General features: G+C 45.8%; 1 protein-coding gene across 8 annotated transcripts in view; it reads left to right on the top strand.

The window, feature by feature from the left end:
- Window positions 1-8282, top strand: part of TNK2 (tyrosine kinase non receptor 2) — a 46272-nt gene extending 37990 nt beyond the window's left edge. For 6 of the 8 annotated variants that reach the window (XM_027845164.1, XM_027845160.1, XM_027845161.1 and 3 more), the window contains exons 10-15: window positions 697-891; window positions 2949-3040; window positions 4192-4236; window positions 5086-6473; window positions 6646-6741; window positions 6916-8282. In XM_027845164.1, the coding sequence (XP_027700965.1) occupies window positions 697-891; window positions 2949-3040; window positions 4192-4236; window positions 5086-6473; window positions 6646-6741; window positions 6916-7158 (2059 nt within the window). In that variant the 3' untranslated portion in view covers window positions 7159-8282. The remainder of the gene's footprint in view (window positions 1-696; window positions 892-2948; window positions 3041-4191; window positions 4237-5085; window positions 6474-6645; window positions 6742-6915) is intronic. The other 2 variants (XM_027845165.1, XM_027845159.1) reach the window with 2 other exon arrangements.
- Window positions 8283-21356: the final 13074 nt, after the last annotated feature.

Raw genomic sequence — 21356 nt, 5'->3', positions numbered from 1 at the left:
ATCCCAGCTCTGCCACTTAGCCAGCTCTGTGATCTTGGGCAAGTCAATAAACTTTACCAGGTCTCAGTTTCCTCATTTGTAAAATGAGGTAATTTGATTATGTTCTATCTAAGTTTTCTTCTGGCTCTTCTGTCAAGGGCAACCTGTAAGGTCTCATCCCACTCTGAGGTTCTGTGAGTCTGAGTTCTGAACCTTCTTCTCTGCCTGATCCCCTAAGAGTAGAACTGTAATAATTGTTGGATATTGCAGGAGCTTCTAGGGAGGAAATGTACCATCTGTTGCTTGGAGTTGACAGGGGACGGGGGAGTGGGAGTAGTGCCCAGGAGGTATAGGGAACCTTTCTTTATTCAAGTTCTTCCTCTTTGGCTTCAGCTCAGAAAAAAAATTCCCTAGCAGTTTTTTTTATGTCCCGGGGTACAGAATAAGATTGGGTGGTCACAATAGGCCACACCTGTTCTGAGAAGTTGGCAGGGTGAAGGATTTATGTGTCTTGGCTTTCCTTCTGCGCCCTGTGGCACACATGGTGAGTTGGTCAGCAGTGCCCTTTCAATGGCCGAATGAATTCTCACATATACCTGGTGCATTCCCCTTGAACTTGGTCCCGTTCTTGGGGCAGAGCTGAGATGGACGTAGCCAGAACTGTCCAATTGTCCCTGCTACCTCTTGGTCTTTACCATGTCCCTTTGGGCTTGACAGGGCGGAGAATTACTGGTGGCGTGGGCAGAATACAAGGACGCTGTGTGTGGGGCCCTTCCCGAGAAACGCAGTGACCTCTGTGGCTGGGCTGTCAGCCCACGACATCAGCCAGCCGCTCCAGAACAGCTTCATCCACACGGGCCATGGCGACAGTGACCCCCGACACTGCTGGGGATTCCCGGACAAGATCGATGAGTAAGTGCCAGTCCAGGATGGGACCTGCCCCTCACCCTCAGCCCTTCTGCCTGGGAGGGAGAGGGAGTGTGATTCACCTGCATTTTATAGTTAGTAGAATGCTTCCTTATCTGGTTCTTTTTCTGTGATTAGGTCTGTTAAAGACCAATCCCTAATATACCCCTCCTCTAGGATTCTGTTTTATTCTCTTCCTGAATGTGTGTCCATGTTTTCTTCCTCTTCTCCATTGTCTTTCCCCCAGTTCTTGACCCTGGGTCCCCTCCTCTCTCACCCTATTACTCATTTCTCTCTTTGCCCCCCTTCCCCATTCTTTCCCCCGGTTCTTGACCCTGGGTCCCGTCTTCTGTCACCCTCTTATTCATCTCTCTTTTTCCTCCAGTTCTTGACCCTGGGTCCCCTTTTCTGTCAGCAATTTACTCATCTCTTTCTTTTCCCTTCCCCATCCAGTTTCCAGTGCTCAGAAAAGGAGAAGGGCACTGGAAGCCCCTCCAGTAAGTCTAGAGAAGGAGAGACAGATCACAGTAGGGATTTGGGGTCAGGGGGCGGGATGTCAAGAGAACTTGCAGGCTATAGTTTACTGAAGGCAAGCAGTCATGGTGGAAGAGTGGAGCCATTGAGAGGTCTGCCTTCCCCTGCCCCACAAAGGCTCTGTCCCCTTCTTTCCTTAGCATTTCATTTCCTTTTGATGCTGCTCAACCCCAGAGAGTAGAAGCCCTGAAGAGGCAGTCCCCCATACTTAGGCTTCCAGGGGGCAGACTTGTGGAGCACTAGAATACTCTGAGTTCATAGAAGGACCTTTGTCAGTCTGGATGTACATGGGGATGCAGGAATGAGGGAAGAGAGACAAATATTAACCACATCCTGGGTGATGTGTCAGAACCATCCAAGGTGCTCATGATCCGGGTTGCGTCTCAGGCTCCTCTGACTCCCTCTTGGGTCATCCACTGCCTCTTTTTACGCAAGAGAACTGTAAGAAATTAACTCTAAGAGAAATTAAGTGACTTGCTGAGGTTCACACAGTAAAAGAGCTGGAATTTGAACCCAGTCTCTCTGAGTCCAAACCCAGCCACCTTTCCACCGTACTACTCTGGCTTCAGGATCCTAGGATGCTATATTTCTGAGTCCCTTTCGGCTGCTGACCTCTATGAGGTTAGTCCCCAAGACTCGGTGAGCTGTGGCTCACATGTACATACCCTGTTCTCTGTAGAACATGGGGTATGGGGTAGCAAGGACTGGGAAAGTCCTGAAAAGAGGGGGAGTCATCCCCCTGCTGCACTCGTGCCCTCTGCCCTATGCCTCATGTGGCGTGGCATGACGGGGTGGACCCAGCCCCATTCCTTAGGGCATTAATCAGCCTTAGTGACTAAGGCCCAGATACTGACAGGCGGGGATTGAGGTTGAAGTAGGGGCAGGGGAGAAGGGAAGCTGGCCCCTTGCCTCCCTGTTCCCGCTCCTATCTCTTAGCATTAGTCATGGAATCTTAGCTTGTCAGAGAAGGGAGAGAGACCTTCGAAATTGTCCAGTATAGCCCCCTTTTACAGATGTTGAGGTCAAGGCCCAGAGAAGAAAGGTAACTTGTCAAAGATCACATAGTTGGTGATGGACCCAATGCCAGAAACCATGTCCCTCTTTTACTGTAAAATTCCTTAACCTGGGTTCATGAACTTTTTTTTTTTCCTTTTTCAGTATTTTGACTAAAGTGTATTTTAGTAGAATTGGTTTCTTTTGTAGTCCTATGTATTTTATACTTTTGAAAACATGATTCTGAGTAGGGGTCCATAGGCTGATTGGCCAGATTGCCAGAGGTGTCCCAGACACACAAAAAAGGTTAAGAACCCCAGTTTTCCTGGGATGGGGGGGGAGATACTATCATGCCCATTGCCCAGGTCTTTCTGGGCCCCAGTCCCTTTTAGCCTGAGTACTTTGTCTGCTGCCTCACCTGGTCCCTCCTTAGTGTTTCTATCTGTACCTCGGTCTCATCACAGAAAGAATGAGAAGCCGGTCTTCCCGGGGGCTACCTCTTCCCCATCAGCACACTGCTCTGGTTTTCTCTACAGACTCTATTTGGGAAACCCTATGGATCCTCCTGACCTGCTAGCAGTGGAGCTGAGCACCTCCCGCCCCACCCAGCTCCTAGGAAGGGTAAAAAGTAAGAGTTGGCTCCTCCCCAGGAGCACCCCCCCCATTTCATCCCCTGGAGCCCTGGCTTTCGGATAGGAAGGAGTGGGCAGCCCCTTCCTAAGGATGCCTCCATGCTGGTCTGCTTGGCTTAGGGTTGGGGTGAGAGCAGCAGGTGGGTTAGCTTTGTCCCTGATCCCCCCAACTGCAAGTGGGGTGGAACACGAGGGGCACCTGGTATTGGCTCCTGTCGTATCCGCCAGTGGTGGGCATCATTTGGACATGGCCCTGGATTAGCCCCGGACTTGCTGCCAGCCCCTCCCCCACGCTATGTGCCCCTCCTCCCCTCACCGGCTTACCACCAGCCTGCCTAGGGCTCCTCCTGCTCATCTCCCCGTCCTTGCCCCTCCATCCTTAAGCTTAGTTTTCTCCTACTCTGCCCACCTAGCTTCCCTCCCTTTGCCTTTTCAGATGCGCATTAACTGATCTCATTTCCTGCTCACCTTCTTCCTCCTCTCCCTTTATCTCCACCTTTCTTTCTGTTTCACTTTCTCTCCTCCATTTCTTCCCCTTCCCTTCTTTTTTCCCTTTCTCCCCATCTCTACCCCATTTCCACTCTCTCTCCTTTCACTTTTCTCCCCCTCACTCTCCTCCCCTTTCTTCCTTCCCTTCCCTTTTCCCCTCTTTCTTCCCTTCCTCCCTTCTCCCTTCCTCTCCTTCCTTCTTTCCCCATCCTGTCCTTCCTGCCTTCCTCTCTTCTCCCCTCCTTCCTCCCTTCTCTCCTTCCTGCCTTCCTCCTTCCTCTCTTTCCTCCCCTCTTCTTTCCCTCTTCCTCTATTTCCTTTCCCCATCTCTGCCCCTGCCTCTTTTCCCTTCTCTCCTTCCTCTCCTTTCTTCCTTCCTCTCTCCCCTCTTTTCTGTCCCTTCCTCGGTCATCTTTCCCCCCTCTCTCCCTCTGCTCCTCTTTCTCCTTTTCCTCTCCTGTCCCCCTTCCTTATCCCTATCTCTTTTTTTCTCCTCTCCCTTCTTCCCCTCTCCTCTTCCCCATCTCTTCTCCCTTTCCTCCTTTCCCCCCTCCCTTCCATTCTCCTTTCCTCTCAATGTCTCTCTCTTCTTTCTCACCTTCTTTTCTTCCTTCTCCCATCTTCTGCCTCTGCCCCCTCCCCATGGCCTCTCTTCCAGGGGAGCCTCCGCCTCGCCCGCCTCAGCCCACCATCTTCACTCAGAGTAAGTGGGGCCGTTCTCCTTCTCGATGCCCTGGGCCCTGCCCCTGTCCCCTCTGTTCTTTCATAACTCCTCTCCTCCTTGAAGGTACACAGCAGGGGGCTGAAGGGGGGTAAGGGGAGGAGGGAGTGTGCTGTGAGCTTGCTGCTGCCAGCCCCTAGCATGACTTGGCCTCTTCAGATGCGTGGTGCTTGTAGCTCCCCATTGGCCAAATACCAGCTTCCTCCCAAGGAAATGGAGCTGTGCCCCCCACCCCCCCAGCCAGACTCCCCAGACCCAAGGCTTGAGATGCCAAAGACTCAGTCTGTTCTCATGAATGAAGTTCAGCCTGAGAGTAGGGATGCTGTTTTCTTCTGCTCCCATTTCCTTTGTAAAGCCCCCTACCATACTGATTCCCCTTCCCCATCTTGCACTAACTCGTGTGTGGTGTTTGGGTGGTCCAGGAGATGGGTCTGGTAGGAAAATGGGCAGTGGACTTTGGGGTACTGCTAACCATAGCTCTAGGGAGAGATTTTCAAAGGCTTAATATTGGCAGAGGAAATGTCAAGGGGCAGTATTGGGGTTAGGATGCTGTCAGAAGTGGCAGAGGTGAAGGTGAGGGTGGGCTGGGGGCCCCAGCTCTGCTACCTCCTTAATGGATCACTATGACCATACTTGCTTGATCAAGGCAGGGGGCAAAGGTTGGGTGGGATGGATTAGATTCTCAGTGGTGGTAAAGACAGGGTTAATATTGCCACTTGGGGTAGAGGGAGGCAGCTTGTGTTTTCCTCTCTTTACCCTGAGAGGTAAGGTGTCAGAGCTAATCTCTGACACCACTTTCTTGGGAATTCTTTCCTCTCCTCTGTCCCACAGAGCCTACTTATGACCCCGTCAGTGATGATCAGGACCCCCTGTCTGCAGACTTCAAGCGTCTCTGTCTTAGGAAGCCAGGCCTGCCCAGGGGTCTGTGGCTGGTGAAGCCCTCAGCCCGAGTGCCGGGCACCAAGACAAGCCGGGGTGGGGGTGAAGTGTCTCTCATTGACTTTGGTGACGAACTCACAGCACCTCCCCTGTCCAATCCTTCCCAAAAGCCCAGTGCCCCCTCCCTGGCTCAGCTGGCAATGGATGCCTGCTCGCTGTTGGACAAAACACCCCCACAGAGCCCCACCCGGGCACTTCCAAGGCCCTTACACCCCACCCCTGTGGTTGATTGGGATACCCGGCCACTGCCGCCACCGCCAGCCTATGACGATGTGGCCCAGGATGAAGATGATTTCGAGGTCTGCTCTATCAACAGTGCCCTGGTCGGTGCCAGAACCCCCGAGGGGCCTCCCCACGGGGAGACTAACTATGCCTTTGTGCCTGAGGCTGGACGGCCCCCACCACCACTGGAAGACAATTTGTTCCTCCCCCCCCAAGGGAGGAGCAAACCCCCTAACTCCCTCCAGACTGCAGAAATCTTCCAGGCTTTGCAGCAGGAGTGCATGAGGCAGCTGCAGGTCCCATCAGCCTCTCTGGCCTCCTCTCCTAGCCCTGGCCTGGGTGGAGAAGACAAACCCCAGGTGCCCCCCAGGGTGCCAATCCCACCTCGACCCACCCGACAGCGAAGTGAGCTGGGCTGCCGCTCGGGGGAACTGTCGCCAGCTTCAGGGGGTGAAGAGGAGCAAGGACGGTGGCGGGGGGCAGCCCCTCCCCCGCAAGTCCCCCCAAGGGAGCCATTCTCCCCCCAGGGCTCCCGTACCCCCAGTCCTTTGGCACTGTCTGGTGGGTCTCCCTTGACTCCTCGCCTTTCCAGCTCCCCTGGGAAGGCCATGCCCACCACCCAGAGCTTTGGCTCTGACCCCAAATATGCCACACCCCAGGTGATCCAGGCCCCTGGCCCGCGGACAGGGCCTTGCATCCTACCAATTGTCCGAGATGGCAAGAAGATCAGCAACACGCATTACTATCTGCTTCCGGAGCGGCCCCCCTACCTGGAAAGATACCAGCGGTTCTTGCAGGAGGCCCGGAGCCCTGAGGAGGAACCTCCTTCCATCCCCGTCCCTCTGCTGCTGCCACCCCCCAGCACACCAGCCCCTACTGCCCCCACTGCCACTGTGAGGCCCATGCCCCAGGCCACTCTTGACCCTAAGGCCAACTTCTCAGCCAACAATAGCAACACAGGTGTCCGCGCCCCATCCTTGAGGGCTCCCACCCGCCTGGTGAGGGGCTGCCCAGGGGATGGGCTGGAGGCTGGGCGGCCCACAGACAAGATACAGATGGTGAGTCCTGGGAACGAGATTGTCCGGGTGGGGGGACATCAGGGGAGTGGGGCCTCTGGGGTTCTGGCCTTTCAGCAGGGTTCTGAAAAGGAGTGCATGGTGCAGGGGACCCCTGAACTTGGTGCCCAGCCCCATGAGCAGTCCTGACAGAGAGTGGTGGGGGTGTGCCCAGGTCCAGGCCATGGTGCATGGGGTGACCACAGAGGAGTGCCAGGCGGCCTTGCAGAATCACAGCTGGAGCGTTCCGAGGGCTGTTCAGTATCTGAAGGTACCTTTCCTTGCCCCCTCACCTCCCCAGAGCCTTGGGAAGCTGGCTCAGCACCACCTGACTCCTGAGCTCTCCTCTGCTCCTCCGACTTATCTGATGCCCCTTATGCCTTAGTCTAACCGTGTGTCCCCTGGTACTTGTCAATGCCGTTTTTGCTCCTCACCCTCCCAACAGGTGGAACAGCTCTTTGGCCTGGGTCTGCGGCCAAGGCAGGAGTGCCATAAGGTGTTGGAGATGTTTGATTGGAACCTGGAGCAGGCTGGCTGCCACCTGCTAGATTCCTGTGGTCCCACCCACCATAAGTATGTGTTTCGATCCTGGTCTACCCCAGTTCTTCCTGTCTTCTCCACCCAGCCAGGTGGACCCGAGGGAGCTGGGTCCTTTAGGTCCAGGGACCCAGCATTTCCCAAAGGCTAAATATTCCATAGCCAAGAGCCCCCCTCCCCAAGGTCAAGAAAACTGCAGGCAGCCAACCAGTCCCCAAAGCTGAGACTGAGGTGGCGAGTCTCACAGAGAAGTCGTGGGAATGGGGGTCGTGGGACAGGGGAAAGGTGGACCCTGAATATAATGTAGCTGCTCAGCAGCGATCTCTCCCAAGCATGCAACCCCCTCTCTTCTTGCAGGCGCTGATGGCAGGTCTGGGGAGCCGGAGAGTCTGACTTAAGGGGGGGTCCTGTTAGTCTGCCCGAAGGATCGTTTGAGCCTGTCCTGCATGGCAGGGGCCAGGGAGGGGCCTGGGGAAACCTGCTGCTGCTCCCTTCTCCCCCCATCACCCCACTTCTTCAGATAGGCAAAGAGGAACCAGAAGGAGCAGGAGACTTGGATGGGACCACCCTTCCACAGTGCTCGCTCTAGTCTTCCATCCATCTGCCCCTCCCATGGCCACTCCAGAGGGACAACGGAGAGGGCGCATCAGGAAGGGGGTGAGGAGGCATTTAGAGCTGGGCTGAGGGAGGGCTAGCGACAGTTCCAGGCGCGAATGCCCCCTCTTCTAGCCCTTGCAGTCTCCATCCGCTGTGATGCCTCACTTCCCTTTAGGGACCAGATTGTAGGGAAAACGAGCCTGTCTGCTTGTGTCTGTGGCATTTCCCATTCCTACGGAAGCTGAAGGAAGGTGTCAGTGAGGGCAGGAGGGAGACCCCAATGCTTTGCTCATCTCGGTGGAGCCTGCTAGCTCCCAGCAGGCCTGGTGCCATGAGATGGGCATGACTGTTAATGGGGGAGAGAGTGCTCGGGGTACAGGTCACAGTAGATGCTGTTCCTGGTTTGAGGTAACTGGGGGGGGGACTGTCACCCAAGGTCGAGAATTTCAGGATGTTGGAGGCAGGGAGGATGCAAGCCCACAGGGCGGGGATAGAACCCCAGGATGTGCAGAAGGGAACAGATACCGGCAGCTAACGTGGAGACCAGTGCTCCCACCCCGGCCAACTGCTGTTTTGTGTTTTTCCCCAACAACCTCTGTTGCCAAAGTTGCTGCTCTCGTCCTGCCTCCACACATCTGCTTCTTCCAGAGAAATAAAGTTAGTTTCTATTTTACGTTACTGAGGGGTGTCAGTGTGGTTTCTTTGCCTCCTGGCCGTAGGGAGAACTTGGCACAAGCCCTCTATGCCATCAATCCCCAGACCTGCCTTCATTCTGAACCCATCCCAGCTAGGCTCTTGATGCTCTGTGGATCTGCCACACCCACTATGGGCTGATGGAGAAAGTGTGAGACCAGAGGCTCTCATTCTGTGGTTCTCCAGTGTAGACTGGAGGATGATGTAGGTGGCCTGTTGTGTGGGTGGAGGGACTTGGCCCGTACAAGGGAAACCCTCTGGGGCGCAGGGGTGGCAGGGGAGACAATCTCCTTAAGAAAAGACCTGGGAAGGCTAGCTAGTGGATAACCGGGCTTCTCACAACAGAGGAGTTGAACATGGCACATGCAGCACAGTCCTGAGTGTGATCTAAACCACATAAAAATATAACTGGGAGATATTTAACAAAATAAAAATTCAATAAAAGATAATATTACATTTATGAACTTAGTCAATATGGAACCTGCAGCAATCCTAATATATGATTTAGTGACTCAGGCTCCATCTGAGTCTGACAGCTCTGTCCTACAGCACTCACCTGGGTCAAATAGGGATGAAACCCAAATGTGTTACAAGAACTTCTGGAGTTCTGGTGTTCCGGAGTCCATTGTTTTCTCCCTGCCTGCGGTATGGGAGAATAACCATAGAGCTGAAAGTCAGAAGACTCGGGTTCAGGTCTCAGCCCAGGAACTAAACTAGCTCTGTGACCTTAGGAAAAATCACTTGACCTTTCTGGGCCTCAGTTCCCTCATCTATAAAGTGGGCATAAGAATCCATTTCAACCCTATGACGGGATAGTCATGGCCTTGGGTTTGAGGCAGTGTATGTAAAAAGTATACTCTAATGCCTCCTTCCGTGGGTGTGTGTTCTGCCTGACCCAGGCACAGAGACAGTGTCTCCTTTGGTGTGTATTGTCAGGTATCTTCCACTCACCCTGTGTGACTTGCCGGTGTCCTTCCACACAGCCTCCACCATATGTCTGGGGCTTTCCTAAATTCTTAGTATCACTCAGGTGGCATTTCAGCACGTGTGCCATCCTTTAGCTGTGCCTCGTTCACCCAGGAGTGAATTTCTGTATTGCTACACTACTTCTTGCTCAGAATTTACGTTGGGTAATAATAAGTTGCGACTTCTTCATACCCGGCGTAATGTCTCACCGTTGCCCTTTGGATGACTCACAAATTGGATTCTTGGGTGGCTGTGGCACTCCATGATTCACTGCTTTTTAGCATCCCTGGAAGAATGTTGGTTTTTAAAAGCTGGCTTTCAGAGAGACTCATTGAATGTGAATGACTCCCACATGAGGTGGTGATGGTGGTTTGAGGGGGTCAGCTGGGTTGTGGGAGCTTTACAGTCACTCACCCATAAATATGAGTAACCGCTCATGACATCATCAGCCTCTCTCCCTCACATTAAAAGGATTGAGGTAGGATAGATATGTAGAGTTGGACCGTCATTACAACTGATGACTGAGCTTCATGCTTTCCCCAGTAAAAGCCAGAAACTTGTTCTACTCACTATTTGGTAGTCACTGTAATATAGCGGAAAGAATTCTGGACTTAAGAGAGAGGAGCAGCTAGGCGGCCCTGGATAGAGCACTGGCCCTGGAGTCAGGAGGACCTGAGTTCAAATCTAGCCTCAGACACTAGCTGTGTGACCCTGGGCTTAACCCCAATTAACCCCAGTTGCCTCTGGAAAAAAAAAAAAAAAGATCTGAGTTCAAATGTCACCTCAGATGATTCATATAGAAGTCACTTAAACTACTGAGCCTTATTTTCCTCATGTGAGATCATTTGTGAACCTCGATGTGAAATATGAATGTTTAGCTCTTATTTTGTGAGCCCAGTGGCTTTCTCAAGACCCCACCTCATTCTGAAATTCCAAAATTGTGTACCAGCTTGCAGACTAAGAAGTCTGGGGCATGCCCTCCACCTTACTGAAGACTTCATAGATAAGTCCAAAGGAGTTGGCTGAGGCACATAGAGAGGTTAAGTAATTTTTCCCAGGCTCTTGGATCCAGTAAATATCAGAGGCAGCATTTGAACTCAGGTTTTCTTGACGCCAGGAGCACTTCTCCATCCCCTATGTTGCTAGCTGCCTCTTCATAAGGTAATGAAAATTCCAATGTTCTCTCTCTTTTTGTAAATAAACACTAGAAAACAAATGTGCTATTTTGGTTTAGAATGTGATTGTAAGGGGTAAGAAGAAGAAAAAAATAGGAGTTGATTACAGAACAGGGAAGTCAGTTAACATAATAGCAGTTAGTTAGATAATAGAGTCAGAGGCATTTAGGGTTACGGTAGTGTTCTGGTATAGGAGATCTCTGAACTCAGGGAGAAATGCTCAGGGACCAGGAGAGGTGAGGTGAGGTGCCTCAGACTAGGGTGGAGATGATGAGGTGTCTCAAGTCACAGTCTTGAGAACGTTGTATAAGTTTTCCGGGAGAGTTTAAATCTCCAAAAACTGGACTTTGGATCAGCAAAGCCTGAAAGGTTCAGGGCTGGGTCCCTCTGGGTCCAAGGTACCAGGTGAAGTTATGGACCTTGAATTTACCCTCAATTCTAAGAGCTTCCATGAATGCCTCTTTTCCTCAAGAAAATGCTAGTGTGAGCTGCAAAAAATCATGCCTCTTAGACCCCAATGAACATAATTAAGTTTACTGGCAATCCAATTAATTTAATTTGACCTGTAAGCTCCTTGAGGTCAAGGACTGTTTTTGTGTTTGCATCCCCAGTGCCTGGCACATAGTAAGTTCTTTCTTGGGGTGTGTGTGTGGGGTCTTTTTGTGTATGTGATAATTTTTTAAAACTTCATTTTAAAAAATTTCAGTTCTGAATTTTTTCCGTTTCTCCTGTTCCTCCCCCACCCACTGAGAAGGCAAGAAATGTGATAGTAATTACACATGTGAAATCATGCAAATCATATGTCCATATTAACATGTTGCAGAAAAGTAAAGCAAGAAAAATAAAGAGTGAATAAATTCTGCTTCAATTAGCACTCAGAATTCTTTCTGGAGATGGATAACATTTTTCATCACAAATCCTTCAGAATTGTCTTGGATCATTGTATTAGAATAATTAAGTCAATCACAGTTCATCATCGTACAGTATTACCGTTACTGTATATGATGTTCTCCTGGTTCTGCTTATTTCACTTTGCATCAGTTAATTTAAATCTTCCCAGGTTTTTCTGAAATCATCCTGCTTGTCATTTCTTATAGCACAACAGTATTCCATCATGATCATATATTACAACTTATTTAGCCATTCCCCAATTGATCGGCATTCTCTCAATTTCCAATTCTTTGCCACCACAAAAAGAGCTGCTTGAAATATTTTTGTATATATAAGTCCTTTTAATTTTTCTTTGATCTCTTTGAGATGCAGACCTAGTAGTGGTATCACTGGGTCAAAGGTATGCACAGTTTTACAGCCCTTTGGGCATACTTCTAAATTGTTATCCGGACTGATTGGACCAGTTCACAACTCTGCCAACAGTGCATCAGTGTCCTAATTTTTCCACCTCCCCTCCATCATTTGTCATTTTCCTTTTCTATCATATTAGCCAATCTGATAGGTGTGAGATGGTACGTCATAGTTTTGATTTGCATTTCTCATAGTAGATTCTTAGTAAATGCTTTTTGATTGACTATAGTGGGGCAATTCAAATTTCTAATATTCTGTCCAGTTGTCCTAAAAAATTTATTAAAAGTTGTGGAAATCTCAGTATCTCCTTAAGTAGTCACTAAATAAACCAATTTATTTTTTCAACAAGCATTTACTAAGTTCCTACTGTGGACAGTATAGTCTCTTAGGCACTGGGGAAACAAAGACATTGCCCTCAAGGAATATTCTAGGTCTATAGGATTAATTCCAAGATTTGGAGAGGTGATAAAGCTCTCCAACTCATTCCCTAACAGCAGCAAGTATTTTACTTCTTGTTGTTGAATTTTTAGTTTTTATTCATTTTTATGCTTTTTACATCATCTTTGTGTCCAAATATTTGTGACCTTTTTCACTTGCTCTCTCCCAGAAAGCCATCCTTTAGAACAAAGGATGAAAAAGAAGGGGAAAAGTGATTGAATGAAACTAACATATCAGATGAGTCCAATAACATTCTATAATCCTAGTTTCCTGCCTTTTTTTTTCACCTTTTCAAAGAATAGAGGAAGGTAAATTTTTTCATCTCTCCTTTGGGATTGTTTGGTCATTGTAATTATATGACATTGTTGGGTTTCATTGTTGTTGTTCATTTCATTTATATCCTTGTGGTCACTGGTTCTGTTTCTTTCACTCTGCATCAGTTCATGTGAGTCTTCTCATGCCTCTCTGAACAGATGCTTCCTAAATGCTTGTTTGGTAAATATGGCTTCCATGCCATTAAAAGGTGAAATCAAAACCTAACACACAATTCACATAGATCCCAGTGGAGTTTATTGAAGGATATATTACAGGTGAGTGGATTTTGATGGATAGCAAGTGAAGAGAACATAAAAACAGTTAGGACCCCTCTGTGTGCTTCCAGATTAGGGCATGCATGCTTTTCTGAGCCTTGTCAGAATTTCCAGTCCACCAGTCTTTGTTACATCTCTCTAAAAGCTACAGGAAGAATTTTTGTCAGGAATGACATTTGAGGCTGGATTACTCTTGCTTATATGTAGAAAAGTTCTTCTGACATCCCAACAGTACCTCTGCTTTTCAGTTAGTCGGGAAGATTTAAAAGTGGTGATTGACCAGTGAACCAATAGCTGAGTTCATTGACAATCTTGTCTTTTGATTGCACCTTTAAGGAAATTTGGTCTTAACACACATTCAAGACCCTCAGAGCCTACAATATATGTGACTGATCTCTGAGTAGAAACCTGTGATGGAGACATCCAGTACACTGAACCCAAGAACCTTAGGAATAAAAATGCTTCCAGCCCAGTGCCCTCCCTCAACCTTCATCCTGGGAAGCAAACCCTGGGAGATGTAGCCTGCCAACTTCTCCTACAGTTGTTACAGTCGCATCCACTAAAGACCCAAAATAGAAAGTTCTTGTCACCAAAGTCCTTGGCACAGTCAAATGTTTCAACATCAGAAACTGCTAATTTTATCAGTGGAAATAGCATTAAAGCATTAACATCTGCTTTGCTTCTGCTGGCATCATAGGGACCCTAAGAGTCTTGGAAACTTTCCTTTTAACTTGCAACTGAAACCTTGCATATGTTGTCTCTCCCTCCTTAGAATGTGAGCTCCTTGAAAGCAGGGTATGTATGACTTTTTTGCTTTGTACTCCCAGCACTTTGCACATAATAATAAGAATTTAATAAATGATTTTTTTCATGCATTCATTCTCATAATTAAATTATATGTGATATATATAATTTTAGTGCCCTTGGAAGGAAGTCTGCCCAGTTCAGGTACTAATAATTATCCTGAGAATGACCTTGGAAGACATTCTTGTTATCCTGAAATGACCTTTGGAGGTGGTGGGGTGGGACTGGAGTGGCAAAATCTTTTACAAAAATTACAAAGAAATCCACTAAAATTTTAGGAGTAAGTAAATAAAAATAGCTAATATTTGTGTAGTGCTTATTATGTGCCAGGCACTTTGCAGTTATCTCATTTGATCCTCATAAAAATGCTGTGAGATTGGTGTTATTATTATCTCCATTTTACAAATGAGGAAACAGGGAAACAGAGGCTAAGTGTCTTGCCCTAGGTCACATAGCTAGTAAGTGTCTGAAGCCAAATTTGAACTCTTGTCCCTGATTCCACACCCAGCATTCTATCCACTGTACCACCTAACCGGCCTAAATACATATGCTTATTTTACTTAAGAAAGGTGTCTCCCCAAATGGAGAATGCACTTGAAATTTTAGCATAATCATCATAAAAATAAAATTTTGATAATTGGTTGGTTGTCCTTTGTTCTTGAAAAGGACCAAAATGATGTCATTATGTTGGTGTCAAGATACAGCCTGTCCATCTGTGGCTTCTAAGCTCAATATGCGCTTAGAAGGCTCAACCACAAATTGGGCACAAATAGTACATATTTTATAATAATTTGATCTATTACTTTACCTAACTTGTACAGGTAGAATTCACATAACAGTAACACCTTGAATTGTGTGTTGGGTCACAACAGTCAAAATAAGACGATGGCTACAGTCAAGTAGGCAAATAAGACATAAACCTCAATAACTCCATCAGGATTGTCAAAGGACCTGTAATTTCCTCTCCCAGTATAAGGGTTCTGTTTCTGCCTAGAGAAGTTGCCTAAGATACTGAGAAATTGTGACTCACCCAGAGTCACACAGCCAGTAAGTGTCGGAGGTAGGATTTGTAATCCAGTTTTCCCTGACTCCACAGTGTTCCATCTCCACTTCCTCTCATGACTATAATATACACTACAGCCGGGTACTGATTAATATGAATAATGAATCCCCTGAAATGGTTATGTAGGTTCAAAGTCATGCTATTCAGAGTTATAATTATGTAAAATATGGTAATTGACTCTGGCTTAAATGGGAATATACAGTGTGAATTAGAATAATCCAACCACTTCAAAAGGATTCATTATTTTCACTAGTCAGGACCTAGTTGTACTACATGGTTAAGGGGAGAGTTGGGATCTGAGGGATGTCTTACCAATTGGGGTGCGGGGAGGAAATCAGGAGACGTTTCATGGAGGAGATGGCTTTGAGTTGGGTTTCAAAGCTCTGAGTCAGCTTCACAATAAAAATAGCTCACAAAATATTAGGAGTCATAGAAGATGGAAAAGTACAGGCTGAAGAAACATCATTACTCATAAAAATGGGTCCATACTGACACATAGTATGCATATGTATAGTGTTTGCCTCTGTTCCTCTACAATCCCAATTATTGTTCTAGAAAAATCCTTCAGTGGCTCATCATGAGTTCTTGAAGCCTATGCCCATAGAGCACAAGCTGTGGCAGGTTCTTTCATGCTGGAGAAATCACTAGGTGATGAATTATTTGGCCATGGTAACCCATGAAACAGAAAACTACAAAATGACCTCCAGTCCCATGCAGGCCCCTCTGCTTCTGTAGTAAGCATGGGAGAATGGAGAAAAGGAGGTGAGATGATGATAAGAATGAAAGTTTTTAGATCTTCTCTAACCATTAATTTAGACCTCTGAATGTGAGATCCTTTCTCGTTCTGTGAAACGAAACTAAGAGTCATCTTAACAGACAGGAAACAACTGGTTACTGATGTGGGAGTCATTTCCAAATGTGTAGCCAAACCATCAGATTATTGGGGCCAAGATCAAAATCCGCATGAAATTAGTAGAAAGGATAAATGTCTAACCTGATCTGTTTAGAGTCAGTGAGTGTCTGCAGAAGGAAGTGGTGATTACAGAGAGCTTGGTGGACGAGAAGTCATGCCAGACTCAACCTCGTTTCCTTTTTGACAGGATTACCCAAATGGTGGATCAAAGGATGCTCAATTTACCCAAATATTAGCAGAGCATTTGGTTAGGTCTTTTATGCCATTCTCTTGGAAAAGATGGAAAGATGTAGGCTAGGAAATAGACAATAAAGTGGATTTGGAACTGGTTGAATGACAAGCCCTGAAGGGGAATCATTATTTGTTTGGCATTGGCCTGGAAGTAGGTTTTCACTAGAGTCCTCCAGAGATAATATGCTTCCCCTTATGCTGATTAACATTTTTGTCAATGACTTGGATAAAGATATAGATAGTATACTTTTTGAATTTGCAGATGACAAAGCTCAAGAAATAGTGAAAACACCAAATGACATAGTTTTGTGGAAAAGGGCTAAGTGATATAGTGGATGGAGTGTGGGACCTGGGATCAGGAAGATCTGAGTTCATATCGGGCCTCAGACACTTACTAGCTGCATGACCTTGGACGAGTCACTTAACGTCTGTTTGCCTCAGCTTCCTCATCTGTAAAATGGGAATGATAATACCACCTTTTTCCCAGGGTTGTTATGAGGATCAAATCACATGATATTTGTTAGCACAGTGCCCGGCACATGATAAGTGCTATATAAATGTTAGATATTTTTAAATATGTCCAGGCTGTGAGATACACAGTTTCTTCCAGCCTGAATGCATCACTAAAGCTTAGGAATATGCCTGGTACTTGAACCCAGGTTGGAGTAAATACTGTAGGGGAAAACAGTACCTGGAACAGGTTAGGCTCAAGCTAAATTCTGTCACATGGGGTTCTTGGTCTAGAGTTCCTTTTTCAGCCACAATCCCCAGCTCTACTCCTCTGAAAGAGCTGGGTCCCTTCAAGGTATCCCAACCCAGTTCCAGCTGTCACATCCCTGACATTTTGGGAGACTCTGGGGCAAAAGGGACTTTGAGAAGCAGCAGCTGTTGCTGCTTAGGCCCATTATGAGACTGCTAAATTCAATCTCTGTGTATCCTTAAATAAAGCCTATTGTAAATAATGCAAACCAATTGTAAGTTCTGTCAGTCAGACCACAGGAATCTTCTGAATCTAGTAGATTGTGCTAGACACAGAGTCAGGATTTAAAAAGATATTGACCGGTCAGGCCAAATCAAATAGGATGAAATTTATTGAGTTCAAAAACTTAACTTCACAAGTATAAGATAGGTGGTTATAGCTGGATAGAGTTCACCTGAAAAAAGACATAGCCCACAGCATGGTATGGTGGCCAAGAAGATGAATGTCATCTTAGGAAGGATTAAGAAGGATATAGTATCCAGGAAGAAGGAGGTGATGTCTAATTGCGCCCTACTCTGGTCCAACCAAATGTGGAATGTTGTCTTCCGTTCATGGCACTGTACCTCATTCTGGGAAGAATAGTGATAAGCCACAGAGGGTCCAGAAGAGGGTACAATGATGGTGGAGAGCCAGGGGTTCATGCCATAAAGGATCAGCTGAAGAAACTAGGAGAAGAGTGGGGGAGGGGCATGATAGCTGTCTTCAAGAATCTGAAGGACTGTCACATGAATAGGGGATTAAATTTGTTCTGCTTAGCCCCAAAGGGACTAGAAGCAATGAGGGGAAGTGGCAAAGAGCCAAAATTTAGACCTAATATAAGGAAAAACTTACTAACAGGTGGAGCTATCCCAAAGTAGAAAGGATTATCTCAGAAAACAACTGGCTCTCCCTCACTTAAGGTCTTCAGGCAAAGACTAAAGGACCATTTGTCAGGTTTTAAAGGATTTTCTTTCAAGTACAGGTTGTGCTAGATGGACTCTGAGATCCCTTCTGACTCTGAAGTTCCATGATTCTGTGAAAATCTATTGGGGATAAAAATGGGAAATTGATAAAAGAACGGTGATAAGGACTGTGGCAATTTCATTTAGAAGTTCAAACAATATGGAACAATTGCCAGTATGGAGAAGACAAAGGAACTTTGAAATTGTCTTAGCTGTCAAATAATCTCTGCTTCCAGTGGAGGGATGCAACATTCAAGGGGGATACTTATTTAGAATATAAACCCATGTGCAAAACCCTAAGCAAGAGGACAGTGGAAGATTCTGAATAATACGAAGCAATGAAGGAAAACACATTTGCAGAAAACTTGGCATGAGACCTTGTGAAGCCAGATTATCTTGGTAGCATTTAAAATTCAACAATGTTAAAGGTATACCAACAATTTCTATGAGAAACTTTTTATTCATTAATGATAATGAAGTCAATACATTAGGATGATAACCTCACAGTCTGTGATGATGGAATATGTGGTGTGGAAATAACCATAAAGAGCACAAAGATGGAAGATGAGCTGGACCAGAGAGGTCTGTGCTGGAGGGGATGCCATTTTAGAGGACTAAAAGATATGTTCTCAAGACCTGGATGTCCGTGGATAAGTCAAGTCACTTAATATCTCTGAACCTCAGTCTGCACAATTGTAAAATAAGGGAGTGGCACTAGATGGTCTTGGAAGTTACTTCTAGATCTCAATCTCTGCTGCCATGATACTGGGAGAGGATACCAAAGAACTGGTCCATTCCATCTCTGATATTCTTTTATTTAAGAGCAGGAAAAAATAAACATAAAAGGGACAGAAAAAAATAGGTGACGTGTTTGTGGCCATATGATGACCTAGGAGGAGTAGGTGCTCCCCATCTGGAGGCGTACAGCTTTTCTTCCTTCTCACTTGAAAGCCACAGGGAAGAGATGGGGCATTCATCTGGTTTTACTTTTGTATGTATACTCAGGTCCAGCTCAGAAGGTAGTTAAAAGGCTTTCCATCATCACCCAATAAACCAATATGAAATCGTCAAAGGATACTTACACATACTCTGAATTGGGGTAGATCCTCCCTATTACATGCCATCACACATTTCTAGCAGGCACACCAAGCCTCCTCTCTAATTGCCAGCAGGGAGAGCATACTGTGCATGCTTCAACCCTCATTGCATTCTTCCCTCTGTTTGAAAAAATTCTTGTCATTGGTAACTTGGCTAGGGTGCATTTGAACATACTGTCCATATCTCCAATCCACAACAGTCCTCTAAGGTTCCAGGGAGACATATGAATTGTCCTTTCATTTATTCCTCCAGTGGCATACAGAAAAAAGTTTCAAAAGAGTCAATGTTGCACAGATGTCATAGAGTCTGGCATGTACAGGACTTATGATTGCCCCAAATAAGGTTCTGTGCCAAATTAACAAAGAACATTTTACAATATTTATCAGAGATTACCACATGCTTAGTACAACAAGTACTTAGTACTAACAAGATTTTGGGTTGGTCTTCCCCAAACCAAAGACAATGAAGAGAAAGCAAAGAAAATCTAGCTTCCTAATTCAGAAGGATACCTGATCCCTAAGGAGCTTCCCATACACCGAGAACTGTCCCTGAAGAAATAGAGGACCTGGGATTCTCTGGGTCACCCCTAATCCTCAGTTGGGTAACCAAGGCAATTTGGCTTGGTGATTTTGTATTCATTAAGGAACTGAGTGCTATAGCAAAATGGTACTGGGTCCTTGAGGGGAACCCTCTTTCCTTTTCTCAAAGTTATACCTTCTATTCTGGCCCCACAAACACAAACTAGGTTTATGTTCTCTCAGTCCCTGAAAGAACATAGGGCACCAAAATTTTATCTAGGGATCCCTAAAACACACAGGGAATCCAACTAGAGTTTTGGACAAAATGTCTAAGTGTCCCTTCTTTACATATTCACAGCCACATGGTTGACCTGAAAAGTGAATAGAGAATAAGATCTTAATTATTTGTTGACTATAAAAGTATTAGATTTGGTGGAGCAAAATCCTGCCTTAAAGATTCTCTTCCGATAAGGTGTGTCCCATCATATGCCAGAATCATACAGATTTCTAGAAAGATTTTGATAATCTATTGATTATTAATATCAGATGAGGTATTAAATAAGGAGACCTATGGTTGCCAAAATGTTGGTCACTGCCATCATGGAGAAGCTCCAATGCAAAATCCAAATGGAAAAAGGATTAGCCATAGATGGATGGTTAGGTGTAGCAGATACTTCTTTTTGAGGATGATATTGTGCTGACTGTGTCAAGCCCTGGGAAAATCACACAGCCTCCCAAATACTATTACTATTTGAGTGACCTTGAGAAAGACCCTTAACCTTGCTGGGTCTTAGTTTCCTCATCGAGAAAATAAGAGTGTTGTACTAAATTCCTTTTAAGGTCTCTTTCAGCTCTAAATATATGATGCAATGAGTGAACACAGGAAAAAAATGGATGAAGAATGCTTACTGTACATGCTTATAGTAGGAAATATACAGTTGGGTGGGTGCTTAGATTATATTAGATTATAAGTTTCCTGAGAGCAGGAACTATTTTTTGCCTCTTTTTTATATCTAACACTTAGCACAGTGCCTAGCACATAGTAGGTGCTTAATAAATGTTTATCAGCTGACTAATTGGATGGCCTATTGAGCTAGCTCATTAGTATATATATATATCTTGGGCAGGCACAACAGATGGACAGTGAGAAGGACCCAGAAATGAATGGAAGTAAGAAAAGTAGCTAGATTTCATTTGAGAAATTGCTTAGCACTTTGAACAGCCCAGTCTTCTGGCTGAAGCCAAACTCATCTTTTTAACCCCAACATAGGGGCAGCTAGGTGGCATAGGGAATAGAGTACCAGGCTTGGAGTTAGGAAGACCTGAATTCAAATCCAGACTCAGATACTTATCAGCTGCATGACCTTGGGCAAGTCCCTTAGCCTCTGTTAATAAAATAGGGATAATAATAGCTTCTGCTTCCCAGAGTTGTTGTAAAGATCAAATGAGATAATAAGTATAAAGTGCTTAGCACAGCGCCTGGTGTATAGTAGGTACTATATAAATATTAGCTATTATTATTATTATTCTTTAATCCCAGTGATATGTTTTATATATATATGTATGTATATATATATATGTATATGTGTATATATATATATATATATATATATATCTGAAGCATGGAATGCCACAGTCTTGAAAGAATCAGAGCTGGGTCACCTAAAGAGCAATGGAGGGACACATGATAGGTATAAGCATATTTCCATTTCCATGTCAGAAGTGGCATCAAAAATACCAGAGATGTATAACTAAAAAAGAAAGTGGGCCCAGCATGTAACAACAGTGAGGGATATTTAGTGGGTATCAACCTAATGTTAAGTGACTTAAGGGGAGGGCCCTAGCATAGTGGTCAACAGTGTCAGATGCTTCAAAAAGGTCAAGAAGTCCAAGAACTGAGAAAAGGCCATTAGATTTGGCAATAAAATGTCCCTGGTCACTCTGGTTTTTCTTTTTTCTTTTTTTAAAAATTAATCTATTTATTTTTAGTTTTCAACATTCACTTCCACAAGATTTTGAGTTCCAAATTTTCTCCCCCTCTCATCCCTCTCCCCATCCCAAGATGGCATGCATTCTGAGTACCCCTTCCCCTAATCTGCCCTCCTTTCTGTCTCTGGCTCCCCCTTCTCTTACACAAAACCCCTGAAGCTTCAATTTTCCTGTAGGGAAGGATAGATTTCTATATCTCATTTGCTGTATCTTATTTCCCAGTTGCATGTGAAAACAATTTTTTTTTAATATTTGTTTTTAAAACTTTGGG

Source organism: Vombatus ursinus, unplaced genomic scaffold (genome assembly GCF_900497805.2).
Source record: "Vombatus ursinus unplaced genomic scaffold, bare-nosed wombat genome assembly UNPS02014959.1, whole genome shotgun sequence".
Lineage (NCBI taxonomy): Eukaryota > Metazoa > Chordata > Mammalia > Diprotodontia > Vombatidae > Vombatus > Vombatus ursinus.
The sequence above is the reverse complement of the archived record's forward strand: the minus strand, read 5'-3'. Positions and strand labels throughout refer to the sequence as shown.